The sequence below is a fragment of the Cryptotermes secundus genome, unplaced genomic scaffold (genome assembly GCF_002891405.2).
Source record: "Cryptotermes secundus unplaced genomic scaffold, Csec_1.0 scaffold1084, whole genome shotgun sequence".
In the NCBI taxonomy this organism is placed as follows: Eukaryota; Metazoa; Arthropoda; class Insecta; order Blattodea; family Kalotermitidae; genus Cryptotermes; species Cryptotermes secundus.
In genome coordinates this window covers 276,169-295,318 of record NW_019724603.1, presented here as the reverse complement: position 1 = coordinate 295,318, position 19,150 = coordinate 276,169, and the positions used below count along the sequence as shown (strand labels likewise).

The 19,150-nt window shown below is 40.8% G+C and overlaps 1 protein-coding gene across 1 annotated transcript in view; it reads left to right on the top strand.

Annotated features, from left to right (window-relative positions):
• Positions 1–19,150, top strand: part of LOC111862521 — a 118,354-nt gene that overhangs the window by 58,566 nt on the left and 40,638 nt on the right. The window contains exons 13-18 of the mRNA XM_023847992.2: positions 1,426–1,633; positions 2,936–3,101; positions 3,990–4,196; positions 6,083–9,403; positions 14,265–14,481; positions 18,932–19,130. Of these exons, the coding sequence (XP_023703760.1) occupies positions 1,426–1,633; positions 2,936–3,101; positions 3,990–4,196; positions 6,083–9,403; positions 14,265–14,481; positions 18,932–19,130 (4,318 nt within the window). The remainder of the gene's footprint in view (positions 1–1,425; positions 1,634–2,935; positions 3,102–3,989; positions 4,197–6,082; positions 9,404–14,264; positions 14,482–18,931; positions 19,131–19,150) is intronic.

Sequence of the window (19,150 nt, the reverse complement as noted above, 5' to 3'; positions counted from 1 at the left end):
CTAAACGCAAAATAGAGGAAAATTAGTATTGAGGTTATTGAGATCATTGAATTCAGGTGCTAAATTAAGGAAAATCCTAAATGAAGGGACTTTAAATGTGGGTTTCAGCTGTAACTGTTATTTTACATTAAATATAAAATTTAGTTTGGGAAGTCATCAAGTTATAAACAGGTTGTATTTGAAAAGTTTGTTTGTAATGTTATTGTGGCATTGTGTCGGGCAACAACCACGAGACAAGCAGAAATACAGATGCTGTTACTGAGCAACAGCTTCACAAACAAGTATGTTATTATGGCAGAAATTTGAAACAACAACAGAAGAACAGTGTGCTGTCTGTGCTGAGTTGTTATAAGCAGGACAGTTGCAGCCATGAGTTAGCTGTGGGACAGTAGCCAGCTAGTGAGAACATGAGTGCAGAAGCAGAGGACATTGTTGGGTGGTGAAGACATAGCAGATTGAGAAGATTTAGTATGTGCTGTAGTGAACTGCAGAGTTTGTGAATTAGTGATAGCGCTATAGTTACATGTAGTTACAATCTGTAAGTGTTCAGTAAGTCCAATTACCAGTCCAAACCCCATCTATAGCCACTCATACACGTAACATTACAAATGGTTCTCAAACCATCCCACACTCAAATATAAACCTGAGATGGATAATGGTATAAAGTGACAGTGTTATAATACCAGTGACAAAACACTTCAGAGAAACAGTGAAACTACACAGCAGGCATCTTGTTCATTATTTTCTTGTATATTGGCACTGCCCTGCTTACTGAAGCGGCATTTCTTGAATCAGAAGAGGTTTAGTTATTGGAGGATGAGAAAGTAAGATTCTTATGAAGTTTGCTTCAGCAGCATTTCAAGGGTTGCAAAACTCTCTATGGGGTGTGGATGCTGCATTCCACCATCGCAGATGGCTTTGAAGAGTGGTCATGACTGGTGCATACATATAAATTAATGCTCGTATGACAAATATTTGAATATTAAAGTAGGCTGTAGCTTGATTTGTATGCATGGACATTTGTAACTCAGGGACATCTGTATTTTGTGTAAGGCCATGGAATCTCATAGGGTTGTGAGACGTGAAGGCCTCCACATTTTCTAGACAGTTTGCAGATGGTGGTGAGGTTGTCAGCTTACATGCCGGCCTCCCGTTACCCCCAGGAAGATTCCTGGTACTCATTTCTCTTAGAGGCTGTGTTGACCCCAGGGGTGTAACCCGGCGGGAAGAATTAGGTCAATTTAAAAATTCATTGACCTCGTCAGGAATCGAACCCACAACCTTCTGGCTTGCAACATAGTGCTTCAACCAGCTACTGTACCGCAGGATATGTAGTAATACTTTCCTATAATTAATTACACACAAGATTCCTGTTATTTGTATCACAAATAAATGTTAAACTAAAAACATGTAATTTCTGGTCAGGTTATCCACTGCAAAACAATCTTCTGGAATACTGGTGCATGGTGGACTTTGTACGACCAAACTACCTAGGTACAAAGACGGAATTCTGTAACATGTTCGAACGTCCAATTCAGAATGGTCAGTGTATAGACAGCACACCGCAGGATATAAGACTAATGCGATATAGAGCTCACGTACTGCACTCTTTGCTGGAGGGCTTTGTACAGAGGTGAGTTGAATTTGAAAATGTTTCATACTGTACTTTGTATCATAAACTTTAAAAGAAACGTAGTTATAGACAGATTTCAGTTAAACATCACAGTCCCCCCACCCCCCATTGAATCATCTTCAGTGACTGCGTTGTGTGTGTAGTTCAGTTTTCTATGATGTGACACTGTGTAGTATGTTATTTCTTGGGGAACATCTCTAAACTTAGAGTCACAGCAGAGATGCTGTACTTTTCATAAGCACTGCCACAAAGACTTCAGGTTTGACTCCCATCATACTTATACCATTGTGATTGTACAGGCAGTTCTATGAACAGCAATAGAAGCAAAAGTGAATTGGTCTTTACACTTTCCAGCACATGAAAATTGTGTTGGATATTGTCCATTGTCTAGGGTACATCTGACATATAGAATGTTTTGGAAACTGGATCTGTTTCCATCATTAGGTGTGTATAACTAATGTCATGGAGCTGAGCCCTTCTTGAAAAGCTGCCAATTGTACAGCTATTCAAGAATTTCCATCATTTTATGGAACCCAGAGGTTCATTAATCTTTAACATATGGACTTTTAAACTGCCGGCAGCCCTCTCTGGCTGGTATTTAAATCACCCTAATTAACGTGTTCTCAAGAGCCCTCCACTGGTTCCTATCCTGAGCCAGATCAGCACAGCCCATACCACTCCATTCTGTCTTTCTAAGATCCATTTTAATATCATTCACCCACCTATATCTTGGTCTTCCTCGTAGTCTCTTTCCTTCTGGTTTTCCCACCAGTATCTTATATACATCCTCGACATTCAAAGCTACATAACCTGCCCATCTCATTCTCCTTGACATGATAATTCCAATTATACTTGGAGAAGCATACAAGTTATGAAGCTCCTCATTATGCACTTTTTTCCAACCTCCCATCACTTCATCTTTCTTTGGTCCAGATATTTTCCTCAGCACCCTTTTCTCAAACACCCTTAGTCTGTGTTCCTCCCTTAGTGTCAAGAGACCAAGTTTCACACCCATACACAACCACAGGCAAAGTTATAGTTTTGTGTATTCTAATTTTTACATTTTTAGACTGCAGAGGAGAAGACTGGTCTGACTGGTAGCAAGCATTACCTGAATTCAGGCTCCACTTAATTTCCTCTTGAATCAAATTTTGATTTGCTATAGTCCTTCCAAATATTTGAACTGTGTCACATCTTACTCTGCATCTCTTAATATCTGTTTATATCAGGTGTGTATAAATAAATAAATGTAACATGGTACATAATTGTGTGGTTGAATGGGTCCATGTTTCTCACATATAGACGGAGCCATTCAGTTCTTCAGGTGTCCCTACCTCAGAAGGAAGAGTACGTCCTCCTGTTACGTTTGACACAGTTCCAGAGAAAATTGTATGACACGTTCATGAACGAAGTTGTACGGACCAAAGCTGTGCCAAATCCTCTCAAGGCTTTTGCTGTATGCTGTAAGGTAAGGTGATAATAAGTTCCCCCCCCTCCAAAATAAGCAGGAAGCAATTTGAGGTATTCTGATAAATGATTGTAACCCATGGAGCTTGAGGTTTCCCAGTACTGGGAAAACACTGCAAGAATTCCTTCAGGAAGAAAATTATCTTCTGGGATGTGACACTATGTTGTCTGGTAGAACTTCACTGATCTTTTGGGGGAACATACTGCCTCCATGGTCAGAGGAAAAGAGTAAGGCAAGCAAGCAAGCAAGCAGATCTGTGCTACACAGCATCGCATCCCTTCAGAGTCACTCCCTCAAGAACCTCAACATGTCTTCGGGAGCCAGAACAGGAAATAGGCTCTTGGGATCAGCCCAAATTGTAGAGTGGACAATTAAAGTATTGTCACATGATAGTGAGTAGATATGTTTCCAGCTGATAATTGCATATTTTTGGGGGGATACTGATTGTTGTTATTTAACAAATAATTACATATTATATGAGCATTTACAATCGTTCACCATTTGTTATATGACTTGGCTAGTTCCTTTTTGGTTCTGTCTACACAGACACATTTTTGGCCTTCAGTCTGTAATAATGGACACAGCTTTTTATATTCTGATGTTGTGAAGCAACATTTGGTTTTGGGCCACATGCCCCATATTTTGACTCTACTCCAGGTGTTATTCCCGTACCCATTGTTAACAAGTCATCATATAGCAGTGGCTGCCTCTGCAGCAGTTCTCTGAATCCAAGATTCTGCGTTTTAGGCATCATGTCACAGTGCCTTGAAGGTGATCTGTGTGTTGCATTTTGAGTCTTTGTCCTGTAGTTGTAGAATGTTTGCATTTGCACCTGTGTGCAAAGATCAGAACATCAAAAAATTTGAACCGCATTTGATTTTATTTCAGATCTGGAACCATCCTGATGTCCTGTACTACTTCTTGAAGAAAAGGAATTCTGGAGAAGATGTTGATTTAGACCTGGAGGAAGCAACAGCCGCATCAAGCACCCCACTTGTATCAGGGGTTGCAGCTTCTCCTAGGGGTGGTCCAGCCAAAAGAGGCAGAGGTAGAGGTTCACGAAATCCCTCTGGACAGGGCAAGCGGGAGCGGAAGGTACAGAACCTTGAATATGATTTTGTGTCCTTATGTGTTATGTTATGCTCTTAGAGGGAGGAAATGAGACGAAACGGGAGCTTAGGAAGTTATATAATGAGGAGCCTCGCCAAACGTTAGGGCGATCAGATGGAGAATGAGATGTTGAGGTCATGTAGCAAGCATGAGAGAGAAGATAAGTATATGCAAAGGTTTGGTTTGGTAGGAAAGTCAGAACAAAGGAGAACATTGGAAAGAACTAGGTATGAATGGGAGGATAATATTAATATGGATCTTAAACAAATAGGATGTTGAGAATGTGGAGTGGATTCATCTGGTTTAGGATGGGGACCAGTGTGAGACTGTTGTAAAAATGGTAATGAACTTTAAAATGCTCAGGATTTTGTGAGTAAACTGAGCAACAATTAGCTTCTCAAGAAGGACCCAGTGTAGTTGAGTGAGCGAGTGGGTTTGTTGGTTGATTGGTCATTCAGTAGTTAGAATGTTATAGTGTTTGTCCTTCCAAGAAGCATTTATGTTCTGGATAATGAAGCCTGACAGACTGTGAACTCTGATATGCTCATTGCCAGAATATAACTACTTAAGCCTTACTGACTAGCTGTGTGCTGTATTACTGTGGTGGTGCTTGCTTTTGTTCCATCTAGCCTGGTGTTGTATTCTTTCAGCACCAATATTGTCATTCCCAAGATAAAATAGACTGTCAGCCCTGTTCAGTTGAGAAATTTAAAACTCCTGTTCATAGGTTCCTCCAAATTGTAACATGGCTACCAACCCCATGTAACAGCGATATTTACATTCCTTATTCTCAGATGACAAAGGCTACAGTTAAATTAGAAATATTGTCTCAATTCCTTACATTATTTCTTAGCCTTGTGCAACAATTTTTTTTTATATAGCACGTGAATAAGCGAAAGTAAAAGAGTCCATTAGATGAGTTTGATAGGTGTTTGCTTCATAATGGCAGTTTTAAATTTTTCAGTGTAAAAGTGAAACTAATGTACTCCATCAGTTGTTATAATCAGAGCTGTTATCCTTGTGTAACCTGTTAACAGTATTCATCATCATCGTCACTCATTGAGTTGAACCCTTCTTGAGAAGCCACCAATTATGCAGCTACTGAAGAACTTCCCAGCATTTTATGGAACCCGATGGTTCATTATGATGTTCACAAGAGCCCTCCACTGGTCCCTGTCCTGAGCCATACCATCCCATCCTATCTCCCTAAGATCCATCTTAATATTGTCCACCCACCTACATCTTGGTCTTCTAAGTGGTCTCCTTCCTTCCAGCTTTCCCACCAATATCCTATACACATTCGTCATCTCCCCCATTCGTGCTCCATGCCCTGCCTATCTCATCCTCATTGACTTGATCATTCTAATTATACTTGGAGAAGAGTACAAATTATGAAGCTCCTCATTATGCAGTTTTCTCCAACCTCCCCTCCCTTCATCTCCCTTCGGTCTTCTTACATTATTCCCTTACTTTAATATATGTCTGTTATTTGTCAGATATTGTTTCAAAATTTTAATTCTGTCTAAATAACTCTTTACAGAAGAAATGTCCTGTGTGTTCAACATGATCTCTGGCATGATGATCTTGACTCCTATTGTACCTTGAAAATGGAAGCTGATAGGTTCTAATACCTGATGACACACTCTAAAGATGTTTTAGGTACAGACTACAGTAGGTTCTCTTCAGTTGTTGAAATCAAAATTTAATTTTGTCCAGAATTAATGTTTTTATGGAAGTAATCGTACTTCGTATTGTTGAAGAAAAGCGTTATGGTTACATTGCCACATTACCAGGTGTGATATTGTTTTCAGATTTCACATATGTCAGTTTAAGATCACTACCTTATCATAATACTTTGCCTTTCATTTCAGGGCTCAGCACCATTTCGTCAGTTAGGCAGTAACAAACCTGCTGCAACGATTACACCTCAGACAGCAAACCTAGCTTCAGGTGGAACAGTTGGCAATACCTCAAGCAGTAACAGCGGCACTAACACTAACAACTCTCCACAATGCGGTGCAGTTCCCAGTATGGGCTGCATGGGTACAGGAACCCCTATGCAGCAGGATCCACATGCAAACAACCAGCCTTACAACATAATGGGCCAGCAGAATCAGTCTTACAATAATCCTGGCTCGTATACAGACATGCAACATTACAACCCTAACAGTGCACCCCCGTATGGTTACCCAACAAACCCTCCATCTTCCAGCTATGATCCCAATTATTCCAACAACTCTTATAATTCCAGTAACTCATCGTACGGCAGTTCTAATCACAATACGGCTGCACCACAATATGGAGGCTCTGGAAATTACTACCCCCCAACTGGTGGATCAGCAAATGACCAACAAGGAAATTATGAAAATAATACTATGGAATCCTATTATCCTACTGCAGGAAGTAATCATCATGGAACTAGTTACCAGAACCCTGCGACTGGAAACAGCACTCCATATTGGCAACAACATGGCAATCATGGTTACTACCAACATGTCGGTAATGGCAGTGGAAATGGGAATCCAAATCAGTATTATAGTGGAAATGGGGGTAGTTCCTACGCTGGTACAAATAATGGTGAAACGGGGGAAAGTTCATATTACATGGGGCATCACCCTCACAGCCATCAGCAGGGACAGTATGGTGATTATGGAAGCAGGGAACAAGGAAGTATGTATCATGGGATGAACACCAGCGGTTTCATGGGTGAAATGGGACAGAACACGATCGGTAATCCAAATAGCAGTGGTCTGGTCAATATGGGAGAAAGCAGCCAGAGCCAAAGCAATAACATGTTGAACATGCCACAGAACTCCAGTATGCCAAACCCGAGCACAATGGGAAATTTACAGCCTTCACAGAATTTAAGTATGAATAATATGCAGAATGCTACAGGAAATCAAAACCCAATGGCAAATCAGACTACTATGGGAAATGCACAGGGTGCCATGAATTCCATGCAAACGTCTATGGAAGGAAATATTGTAAATAAGAATCAGAACCCGGTAGGCACTCCACAGAGTCCTATTGGAAACCAACAGAACACAGCTGGACAGCAGCACAGTGCTGTTGGCAACCAGAGTCCAATGGGAACACAGAATTCTGTTGGTACTCCGCAGACTATCATTGGAAACCAGCAGAATACAATGGGAACTGCACAGAACTCCATGGTGAATCCACATAATCCAATGGCAATGCAACAGAATCCCATGGGAAGTACTCACAATTCGATGGGGGCTTCACAGAATTCAGTAGGAACTCCACAACCATTGACTGGAACTCAGCAGAATCCAGTGGGAACTCCACAGAATGTGATGATAAATTCACAGAATCCAATGGGAAACGGTCAGAATATGATGGGAACTCCAAATGCATTAGGAGCACCACAAAATTCAATGGGAATGTCACAGAATCTAATGGGACCCACGCAAAATATGATGGGACCACCACAAAGTTCCATGGGGACACCACAAAGTGCACTGGGAACTGTGCCAAATCTGATGGCGGCACCTCAGAATTCCATGGGAAATCCACAGAATCCAATTGGATCGTCACAATCTGCAGTGGGAACTTCACAGTCAACCATGGGAAATCCACAGAATCCAATGACCACACATCAAAATCCAGTAACATCACCACAGAATGTGATGGCAGTTTCGCAGAATCCCATGGGACCACCACAGAGTTCAATAGGGACACCACATAGTCCTGTAGGCTCTCAGCAAAATATGCTGGGGACTCTGAAGAATCCCATGGCAGCTCCAAACGCGATGGGAGTCCCACAGAATCAAATTGGAACTTCGCAAGACTCTGCAGGAAACGCGCAGAATCTGATGGGAAATCCTCAAAATCCATTAAACAGTTTCCAAGGCTCAGTAGGGAATAATTCACAGAACTTAAACATCATGCAGAATACACATAATCACATGCATGGTCATCCTGAAATTGGTGGTAATTCTGGTAACAGTATGCAAGACACATATGGCAGGATGTCTGGTATGGACCCCAATAACTCCAGCCAGAATACTGCTTACGATGCAGGAAATAACATGAGCTCTTATCGCCACCAACAAATTTTTCAGAACAGTAACAACAGACCATGTCTGCAGCAAGGGAACAGTTCATGTGGAAGTAGTGCAGACAGCCTGTATGGGTCAATGCCAGAAAATGTTCAGTATCTTGGTGAAAATATGGGGAGCATGCCCATATGTAAAACTGAGCCGGGGAGTCAGAACACTCTAAGCAATATGATGACTGGGGAGGGTAGCTCTTCTGGTACTAGCGGTTCTCACGGGAACAGCGAACTGTCCTTGTATGGGCCTCCGTCAGGTGGTATCCCTTACTCCAATAGGTGGGAAGACAACTCAGGAAGTGGTAGATTTTTATCCACGTCACAGCAGTCTGAAGAGAATAAAGGAAAGTGTGAAGATAACATCAAAGAGGAATCTCAGAATATGTCTACAGATGGGAGTACGTTGATTGCTAACAAGGATAAACTAAAGTTAGGGGAAGAGGAGAAGGGTCAGGAGCAAAAGAATAGCTGTAATCCACAATTGAAATCTGTAGACAGCTCTGATCAAAGGATATCTTGTGAAAAGCAACCCCTATCTAGAGAAGGCTATTCTTCGAATGGTGATCCTGCTAAATGTCTTACTGAAATGAAACCGGTCGATTCTGGAACGAATACTGAGCAAGATGGAAAGAGTAGCACAGTAACATCTTGCAACATGCAACAGAGTGGCAATATTCCGCCATCCAGTTTGAAGACAGAAGATAAAATTAGTCTTAACTGCTCAAACGAAACTCAAACTGATATCCCACTGATTCTGACTAATAATTATGGTAACTTAAATGTTAAATCTGATATGTCAACTCAGCATAATGCATTCAAAATGGAGTCGGGTGTGTTTAAAAGTGATGGTCAAGCTTTCGAGAGAAATTCATCCCCACATCTCCGAGATGTGAAGGAGTATGAGCTCGGTAATGACAGCAAGGACAGAAAAGCTAATGACAGTGCAGATGGGAGGCGGTGTGAATCCATGGTCGAGAGTAAGGATGCTAGCTGTGGGACACAAAATTTTGATTGTCCCAAGGATCTCAACCTGAATGAAGGGAAACAAGTAGTGGAGTTAGGAGCAGGTGCAGCAAGGAACATGGGAGGCAGGGAGGATCCTGGAATTCCATATGACTGGGTAAGTGTAAAAATTACTGCATTTAGTCATGTAATTAACGTATTATTTTTACCAAAAGAATATATAAATAAGGCCTTTAAGAGGAAAATTTTATAAGTGAGATTAAAAGCAACCATGTTATGTGGGTCCCATGTCACCACGGCATGGCGTGTCCTCAGGTTGTGGATATAGGAGACACCCTCCAAGTATGGAGGGAAGTTGCAAATATATTGCAACGTGTTTGGTTGACTGGAGACGCCGTTTGTATTGGTAATTGGTTTTATTAACCACTTACAGGTCATAACTACAATTACTTATGGCACACTTGCAGATTTACACAATTCACAGTCATTACATGTTAATCTTCTCATGACGAACTTTCCGTTGCTGTCACTCTTACTGTTAAACACACTGAAACACTCTCAGCCACTCCCAAATACTGACTGAAAACTAACGAACCCTGACTCACTTCTTCGACTGTCTGACTCAATCCTCAGTCCTGCCTGAATAGTGTTTGCTGCTCCTTATATAGGCTGAGCACAGACTGCATAGAAAACAACTGCTGCTCAGCAACGGATATCAGGTATTGTTGTCAGGTGTGTCTACCCACGCATTGCTTAGCAATGGACACGCCATTGTTGCACATCCGTTGCTGTGATATTGTTTACCTGTCTGTTTCCTAGAAATGATTCAGTCTGTCACAATATTGAATAAGCAGTTGTGGACAACCAACAAGGGGTGGTCTTCCTGCTTGGTGATTGGGCATTGGGCTAACAACTCCTCACCATAAGAAATAAGCTGGTTATGAAAATGTCCAAGAAGCCTCTGATCTGGACAGAGTCTGTGGATAAATGACCTAAGCGAAAGAAAATGGATATGAGATTTGGTACTTGGAATGCTAGAAAATGGCTCTTAGAGACATAGGATGGGATGATATGGATTGGACTGATGTGGCTCAGGATAGGGACCATTGGAGGGCCTTTGTGAACACAGTAATGAACCTTCGGGTTCCATAATTGGTGGCTTCTCAAGAAGCGACGAGCGATGAGATTAAAGTGATAGTTTGTAGATCAGTGGATCCAGATAGCACGACACAGATAACCCACAAACACCTGCTTATTATTCCTTGATTAGCATTAAGGTGAAAATCTTGACAGGCATGTAACTTTTGTGGAAGATGAGATTAAAATAAGTTGTCATAAGACAACATTCTATCTCCAGTTGTGCCTGTCTTACTCCATCACACAATGCCTTGATGATCTTCGGTACAAAAATGCCCCATGGAAAAATTTAATGGAAAACATGATTAAAGTTTTCAGTGCATCAACGTGGTATGGATATTCAAGATTATGGGCTTCATCGTGCAGTTTCTTGATGAACACAGAGATAATGCTCCTGATATAAGTGCTACTCCGCAGTGTGGCTGTGGGCTGTATGACCCAGGTTCGATTCCCAGCAGCACTAGATTTTTCTCCTCTACACAGCCTCCAGACAGAATCTGAGGCCCACCCAGCCACCCATCCAATTGATACCAGGGGCGGCTCTTTCCCAGGGGAAGGGGATCAGCAGGGGCGGGAAACTTAGCACTCACGTCCATCTAGAGCCGAGGTCAAGAGAGGTGGATCTGTGTCTCCACTCCCCCATGTTTCTTTATGACATGCTTAAGTAGTTAAGGACAGGGACAGTTTTACCCTTTTTTACCATCATTTTGTAGACAATGCAGTTAAGGTTTAATGCAGTGCAGCGACACAGTATCCATATTCACACTGAAGGACTCACCATGATTCACTGATTAACATTGAGAAAAGAATGCTGTATGACAACAGAACTTCGACCAGTGAATAATTTTCACAAAAAAAAAAAACATTAAACTTTCCCAAACTATCTTGCCATGATGCATTTGACTTTAATTGCATTTGTGAACAAAATTATGCAGCAGTAGAAATTTTTCTCAAAGTTAAAAAATATATTTAATTTTTTTGGCCAAAGGGGCTTTGTAAATTATGAAGAGGTCTAAATTTTGTGATTAAATACAGTGTTATACAATTACTGTCACTAGAGTTTTGCTTTAGTGCCTCAAATGAAATATAGTAAGCATGGCCAACAACATATTGTTATCGGAAGAAAGTTCATTAATAATGTTAAATCATCAAGAAATATTATCACTGCTATTTTCACCATCATATCATAATCTTCATTTCTTCCTCAGTTTCAAGTTGTATGGCTTGTTCAGCTATCACTGGTGCAAATTTTCCATTATTTGATGCATACTCTTACATTTCTCTAGTTCCCTTTAGTTTGCTGTCCAGTCAGTGGGGCACACTGTATCGTAGTTGGTTGAGGCACTTCCTACAAGCCAGAAGGTCGCGGGTTTGAGCCCCAATGAGGTTGTATTTTTTTTTCAGTTGATCTAATCCTTCCAACAGCACTGTGTCCATTAGGTTGACTCAACCTCTAACAGAAATGAGTACCAGGAATCTTCCTGGGAGGAAAAGGTCAGCCAGCTCATCGTAGTTGGTTGAGGCACTATCCTACAAGCCAGAAGGTCACAGGTTTGAGCCCCAATGAGGTTGTATTTTTTTTTCAGTTGACCTAATCCTTCCAACAGCACTGTGTCCATTAGTTTGACTCAACCTCTAACAGAAATGAGACCAGGAATCTTCCTGGGGTGAAAAGGGCAGCCAGCTCATAAGGCTGACAGCCTTACTTATATATGTGAGCTGTTTGTCGAGATAATGTGGGACCCTCAAAGTCTCACAACCTTGTGGGCTTCCATGGCCTGGTACAGGGATAGCTTTACCTCTGTTTGCTGTCCAGCCAGTATTGACCCCTTGATACTGTGGCAAGTAGACCCATTGATAGGCAATGCCCATGATCTAAGAAACTGTACAGCAACTGTTAGTAGACAACAGCCCATAAACAGCAACAGAGGAATGTTGTTTTCAGTGAGGTCCATGCTGAGGTGTTACAAACAGGGCAAGTTAGGAGTGGGGAGTGAGTGGGTTGGTGAGTTAGAGAATTGCTGGGACTCAGTCATAGTGAGCTGTTGCTATGAGAAGCTGGTAGCTTAGGCCGGGGACATTTCGTGAACCCAGAGGAAGGGGAACGTCTCTCATTGGAAACCACACACAGGCAGCAGCTAGTGAAGGCTGTAACAAGACCGAGAAGACCTAGCGTGTCCTGTAGTGATTTGTGAAGTATATAGAACAGTGAACATAATCCTCACATGTATTTATGAGTTTAAAGAGTTCAGTAAACCCTATTATCAATCCAGAACCCATCAGTAGTCACCCTTAAGATCATGAGAATATTGTACATTAAATTTGGAGTTGAAATGAAATTAAGACACACATACATACATTTCCTCTCTTCATTTCAAGTTAATGAACTTTTCTTACATAATTTATGTTCACCTTTATATTGTTCATGTCATACCAAACTGTATTACCACTTTGTAAACGTTTATTGTTTATTTTTCTGCTGAGTGGTTACATCTCATGACTTTGGACACATCTAATGACTATGCCGCATTATATCCTTCTGCATTATATGGGATAATATTGAACTTCAGCTTAGTGTCCCATGTAAATTTTTACTTTCAATATCTTGTTGATCTGAAAACCTTAAAATTTTTTTTCTTTAAAATGTTGATAAAATTATTACTAATATTTTGCTGTTTCTCTGCAATATATGCCTCTTTTTTTCTGCTTAGTGGGGGGTGGAGTCCAACTGGGTCCACTTGGCACAGCTGCCACTGATTGGCCTATTGTATCTGCCCCGAGTGATTGTGATGATGGAGAATTTGGTGGGATGAAGATTGGCAGGGGAAACCGAAGTACTCGGAGAAAACCCGCCCCAGTGCCACTTTGTCCACCACAAATCCCACTTGACCAGTCCTGGGCTCGAACCTGGGCCACCGTGGTGGGAAGCCAGCGACTAACTGCTTGAGCTATGGCCTGGTCAATATATACCTTGGCTGAACTGCTTTATGTCAGCTTTGCAAGCTTTCTCTTTTTTTTCCTGTTTGAATACGTCTATGCAGATTTGAAACCTTTAAAATTTAACACTACCATCTCCACCATCACCACCAGTGCACTGGAGCAAGCTAGCATGGGTCTCTCACTAACCCTCACAATCTATATTCCCTACAGAAGGGTCAGATACATTGTAAGATGAGACACCGACTAAACAGTTAACGTTAAAACTATATTACATCTACATCACGGGCCTCCAAGCAGTTTCTTACATACGAGTATACATGTCTGAATATATTGTACCATTATTTCCATGGGAATACAACAAAATTGCAGCAAACTGACTTGATGGTGTAGAATATCACGTGAAGAGTTGTAACCTTATTTTACATCATAATTTTCGTTTTAATAAGTTTATATTTCATTGTACTTGTATACCATGTATTTTATAATGTATTGTCAAGTATCCAGCTTGACCATTGTAATTGCAGTTCAGTAGTGTGTGAATATGGGAATCATGTTTTCCTGATGATGGCTTTTATAGCCGAAACATGTAGCCAAGCTAATTTTAGCCTTGACCCTTATAGTGTTGTGTTGTGATGGACTCTAATAAAGAACTTACACATTTGCAGTCCAGAGGTATTAACCTATTTAGGATCTATGGAATGCAAATAAATTCAATTCAATTCAATTGAATTCCTGTCTATGGGCCACCTCCCATATACACTCATGCACTTGGCCATGTCATGTTAACAAGGTACCCTCTAAGATTTCCATTTATGTTATAGAATTTAAATAAGAGGGACATCTATTTCAGCTAATAATTTCTGTATGGCATTTTAAAATGCACATAAACAATGTTCTGTATAGTTAAATTGTTTAAAATATGAATTCATCATTTGTTTCAGGCCACAGAATTGCTGAAGAATTATATCCCAGGATCTATCGAGAACTCAGCAAAAATGGAAGTACTGTTTTGTATTTTGGAGGAGTCGATGGCGCTAGGAGATCGTATGCTTGTCTTCAGTCAATCTCTTTTTACTTTGAATCTCATAGAAGATTTTCTTCAACGGAACAACTTACCTGGAAGACAGGAAAAATGGGCTCGGAACTGTAATTATTATCGTAAGTGAAGGAATTACTGGGTTTTTGCACTTTTTCCATTGTCAAGTGTTCTAGAGACTAGAAAACACGACACTTTGGAAACTGGATCTGTTTCTGTCCTCCGGTGGTGCGGGAGAAGACACATACTCAGTTGGGTCCCTTGCAGAGAGCCAACTTCAGTGACTGGACAGCTGCTGTCAGATTCACACGGGTTGTGCAGTTAAGCTTAGCTCTCTCTAAGGGATCCAAATGAGTATGTGTCTTCCCCCCCCCACCTGAGGCTGGAAACAGATCCAGTTTCATAGTCCCTAGAATACCGGATGATGAAAAAAGTCCAAAAACCCATAATTCGGAGTGTTATACACCATCGTCAGAATTCTCTATAATCTACTTTTAAGTGAAGGAGCTTGGTAACCTGTATGAACCGTGTTGTGACGATTAGGGTTGGCACATCATGTTGCCCAGTTGGCTGAGTATTTTGCTTTTTCGATAATTAATACCATTACCTCCCAGTTAAAACGTGGCTTCCAGATGTAGAAGCAGGAAGTTAAAATCTCCTGTACCCTGATGAACTCTTACCCCCAGGTTAAAATATTGCCACTGTGAAACCCTATTCCCAGCCAATAATTGTCAGGTCTTTTTTCTTCTAAACTTCTAGGCTTTATGTATGCAGACTGTAGGTTGCATGAGTCTGCCTGCTGCTCATAGTATAAACATAGAAATGTCCTTAGTCATCAGGATATCAGTTTGGACCTTCATATTTTCTGGGTTTTTCGTCATATCTGCTGTATGTTTTGTGACATGCCTCCATCCTCAGTGTAGAAGAATTTCTTTTTCATTATTGCTACAGCCCCAATTTGGGCCTTGGTCTACCTCCATGAAACTCTCCGTTTCACTTCGGTTTACTAGATCTTAGACATTCGGTAGGACTCCTTGGGTGAGTGATCAGCTCGTGGCAAGGCCTCTACTTGTATAAGAACACAGAAAAATGCACACACACACACACACACACACAAACACTAAACATCCATGTCCTGAGTGGGATTCAGGCTTCTGAGTGAGCGAAGACAGTGCATGCCTTACACCGCTCGGCTACCATGACCGGCTGGTAGAGGAATACTCCACTTTTTTTCAGAGTGAAAACTGTTTCAAACTAAAGTTGTAGAGAAAAATGAAACATTTATGTTTGGTACACTCTTTTCTTTCTTTCCTTCTATATATATATATATATATATATATATATATACACACATACATACATACATACATACATACATATATATACAGGGTGTCCCAGGTGTTTTGTTCCATACTTCAGGAGTGTACTGAGGGTTTCCTATAGAACAACTTTGAAATAGGAACCCATGTCTGCAAACAAAATAGCAGCGCTAGGGTGGCCTTTAATGCCATTTTGTTTAAACTTGGCGCCTCAATGTCAAAGAGCATGCACAGGCATATTACCCCCACCAAACTCTTAAGACTCACTCACTAGAGTAGATGTTGGAATTGGCACCATCCATTTTCAATGCATGTGTTACATCAATGAAAGAAACTCTGGAGCACCCTTTCAAATATTCCAGGTGTTTTCCGGATCACGTCACATGCAACAAGTATCCTGGCCAACAGCTCGAATTCATTATCCACAAGCATGTTGTAGATTAGGCTTTTCACATGGCCCCAGACAAAATAGTCCAGAGGTGTCGAGTCTGGGGATTGGGGTGGCCAAGGCACTGGGCCTCCTCTTTCTATCCAACAGCCATGAAAAGCAGCATCCAGGTAGTCTCGTGATACAACGCTGAAGTGTGCCAGCGCTCTGTCATGCTGTATCCACATTTGCCTCCGCACAATCAGTGGCACATCTTCTAGCAAAGCTGGAAGGATACGTTCCAGGAACACCTTGTAAAAGGGCCCATTGAGTCACGGTGGTAGGAGGAAAGGCCCAATCAAGTGATCGCCAATGATGCCCACCCAGACGTTGACAGAAAATTGCGCTTGGTGGTAACCATCTACAGTAACATTGGGATTTTTGTCAGCCCAAACATGGCTGTTTCGACAGTTGAACCAGCCATCCTTTGTAAACTGCGCTTTGTCTGTGAATAGCATGTGATTCAGGAAGTTGGGCTGATCTAAACACTGGTTCAGTATCCACTGACAAAATTGAACTCGTGGTACAGAGTCAGCTGGAACTACATCGTGTACTCGGATTGGATGATACGGATAAAGTTGTTGGTCATGCAGGATCCTCCAAACACTTGATTTTGATGTCCCCACAATCTTGGCAATGGCACAAGTGCTGGTGGATGGCTGTTCCTCTCTGCAATGCAGTTCGACATTGAGGCGCCAAGTTGAAACGAAATGATTTTAAATGCTGCCCTAGCGCTGCTGTATTACGTTTGTGGACATGGGTTCCTATTTCATAGTTATTCTATAGGGAACCCTCTGTATGCTCCTGAAGTATGGCACCAAGCTCCTGGGACACTCTGTGTTTAAGGGCTTGATGGCTTTTGAGATAATTGACAGATAATGTGCTACGTGTACATTTCTGAAATTTTGTCTTCAACAGTCATGGTCTGCTGATCGCTCCAAAAACGTGGATGTTCTATTTTTTCAGATGTCTTTCACCTTTCAGTAGCATGAATATTGAGAAGTGTACCATACCATGTTCTTCCAATTAAGAAACATTTTCACCGAATTTGTCTCTCTAAAAATAAGGAGACATTTGATCATATAACTTCAGTGAGAAATGCGTGGCACAGTATAGAAGTGAGTGAAACAGCTTTTCAGAAACTTACTGATGCTGTAGATCAGCCAATGCGGCCCCCATAGCCACAGAGTGCGGCCCCTCAACTTTTAGAGCTAATTGATATTAAAATCAATATTAAAATTTTAGTAGAAATATTTTTTTGTAAAGACAGTTTTCCAACAGACAAGAAGACAAGAAGTCTCACGCAGACATTAATTAGCAGGCTGCAGGAAATTCAATGTTTTGCTATTTCTTACACAATTTCTTGTGTAATCTCTCTTTTTACATATTGAAAAGTTGTTTGATACTCGTCAAAAATGGCATTCTCTTGCTTTTTAAAACTGTAAGATATGTGACTTTAGGTAATTATATTTAAATTATTCCTAAATAATAAATAAAATTAAATTTCCTTGTATCAAAATCTAATGTATATCTCTATTTTGAAGCGCGGTCCTGGACTATTATTTAGAGGGCTGAGGTGGCCCTCTGTACAAGTTGAGTTTGACATGCCTGCTGTAGATAGTAGAAATACATGGGGAAATCTCTCACATATTATGAAGAAAACCATTTTGGTGCAAATTTGGGAATTAATTTTTTGTAAGAATCACTGTTGGGAACAATAGTCACATCTCATGACACTCGAAGTAGCTTAATTAAAGAATGGTACTCAGGAGCAAAGCTGGTGACATTATTACAAAAAGTTAATCAACTCCGTCCAGTGTGACTGATACATTTTTTTTTTCTTCTTTCCTTTTTAATCTTTCATTTTTGACTTGTTTCCATCTTAGAGACCATCATCAGAAGGATATATCAATATGGGCAGAAACTACTATTGCTATTGTGATGGACCAGGATGGACCAAATCAGATGACATTAATTTGCATCAAACCCTATGTTTAACCTTGATTACAGATTTACTGTTGGTATCAAAGATTGATGCATCTAGTTTCATTTTGTATGAAAGTCATTTCTTCTGCGTCTTTAGAGAGCTCAGGATCCTCCCCTTTTTGTTTGCTTACAGATGCGCACAGATGCTCATACACACACATGAACATGTGTACACGTTCTTTATGCTGTACATGAAGAACCGCTCTCTAGGATTTATATCTGTAACAAAGCTGTAATGAAATGTGAAATTTGTGTTAACAGAACATTCAGATTAAGATCGATGTCTGGACGTTATCCTTCATAATTTTTATTTGAAATGACGTTTCATCCTTGTGTCTGTGTTGATAGGGCCCAACAAAGTAGATTTCTTACATAAGGACAGAGACACACCCCATTCTTCGAAACATCATTTTAGTAATATACCATCATCACTGACTTTTGTATCAGGATTTTTATATGTAGCAATTTTCCCTATGAAGGAAATTGTCTGAATATAATCAGTACATCAAAATCTTAGGTACATCATTCAAACATGCATTAGATATGGAGCATATTATTAACAGAGTAGAGGTGCTCACAGCGCTCACTGCAAAGCGTAGTGTCTTCTGAAATGTGGCATTATATAGTATGACAGACGTTTAGCGATGATTTGGTGGCAGCAAACTTGCTGCTTGCTCACCTTACTCTTTAACCCTGAAGACAGAGGCACGTGTTCCTGCAGAACAAATGATAAACTTCTGCCACTCTCCACAGCATCAGATCTCAGAAGTTGGTATTCTTCAGTTTGAACCTAGGGCATCATTCTATCAATGACTATATATTAATTAAAATTTTTTACAGGTCTAGACGGAAGCACGTCAGCACTGGAACGAGAGAAACTGATCAATGAGTACAATTCAAATCCCAACATTCACTTGTTTCTTGTTTCCACAAGAGCTGGTTCACTAGGAATCAACTTGGTTGGAGCCAATAGAGTAATTGTGTTTGATGCTTCATGGAATCCTTGCCATGACACCCAGGCTGTTTGCAGAGTTTACAGGTAATCAATCAAAGTGTGTT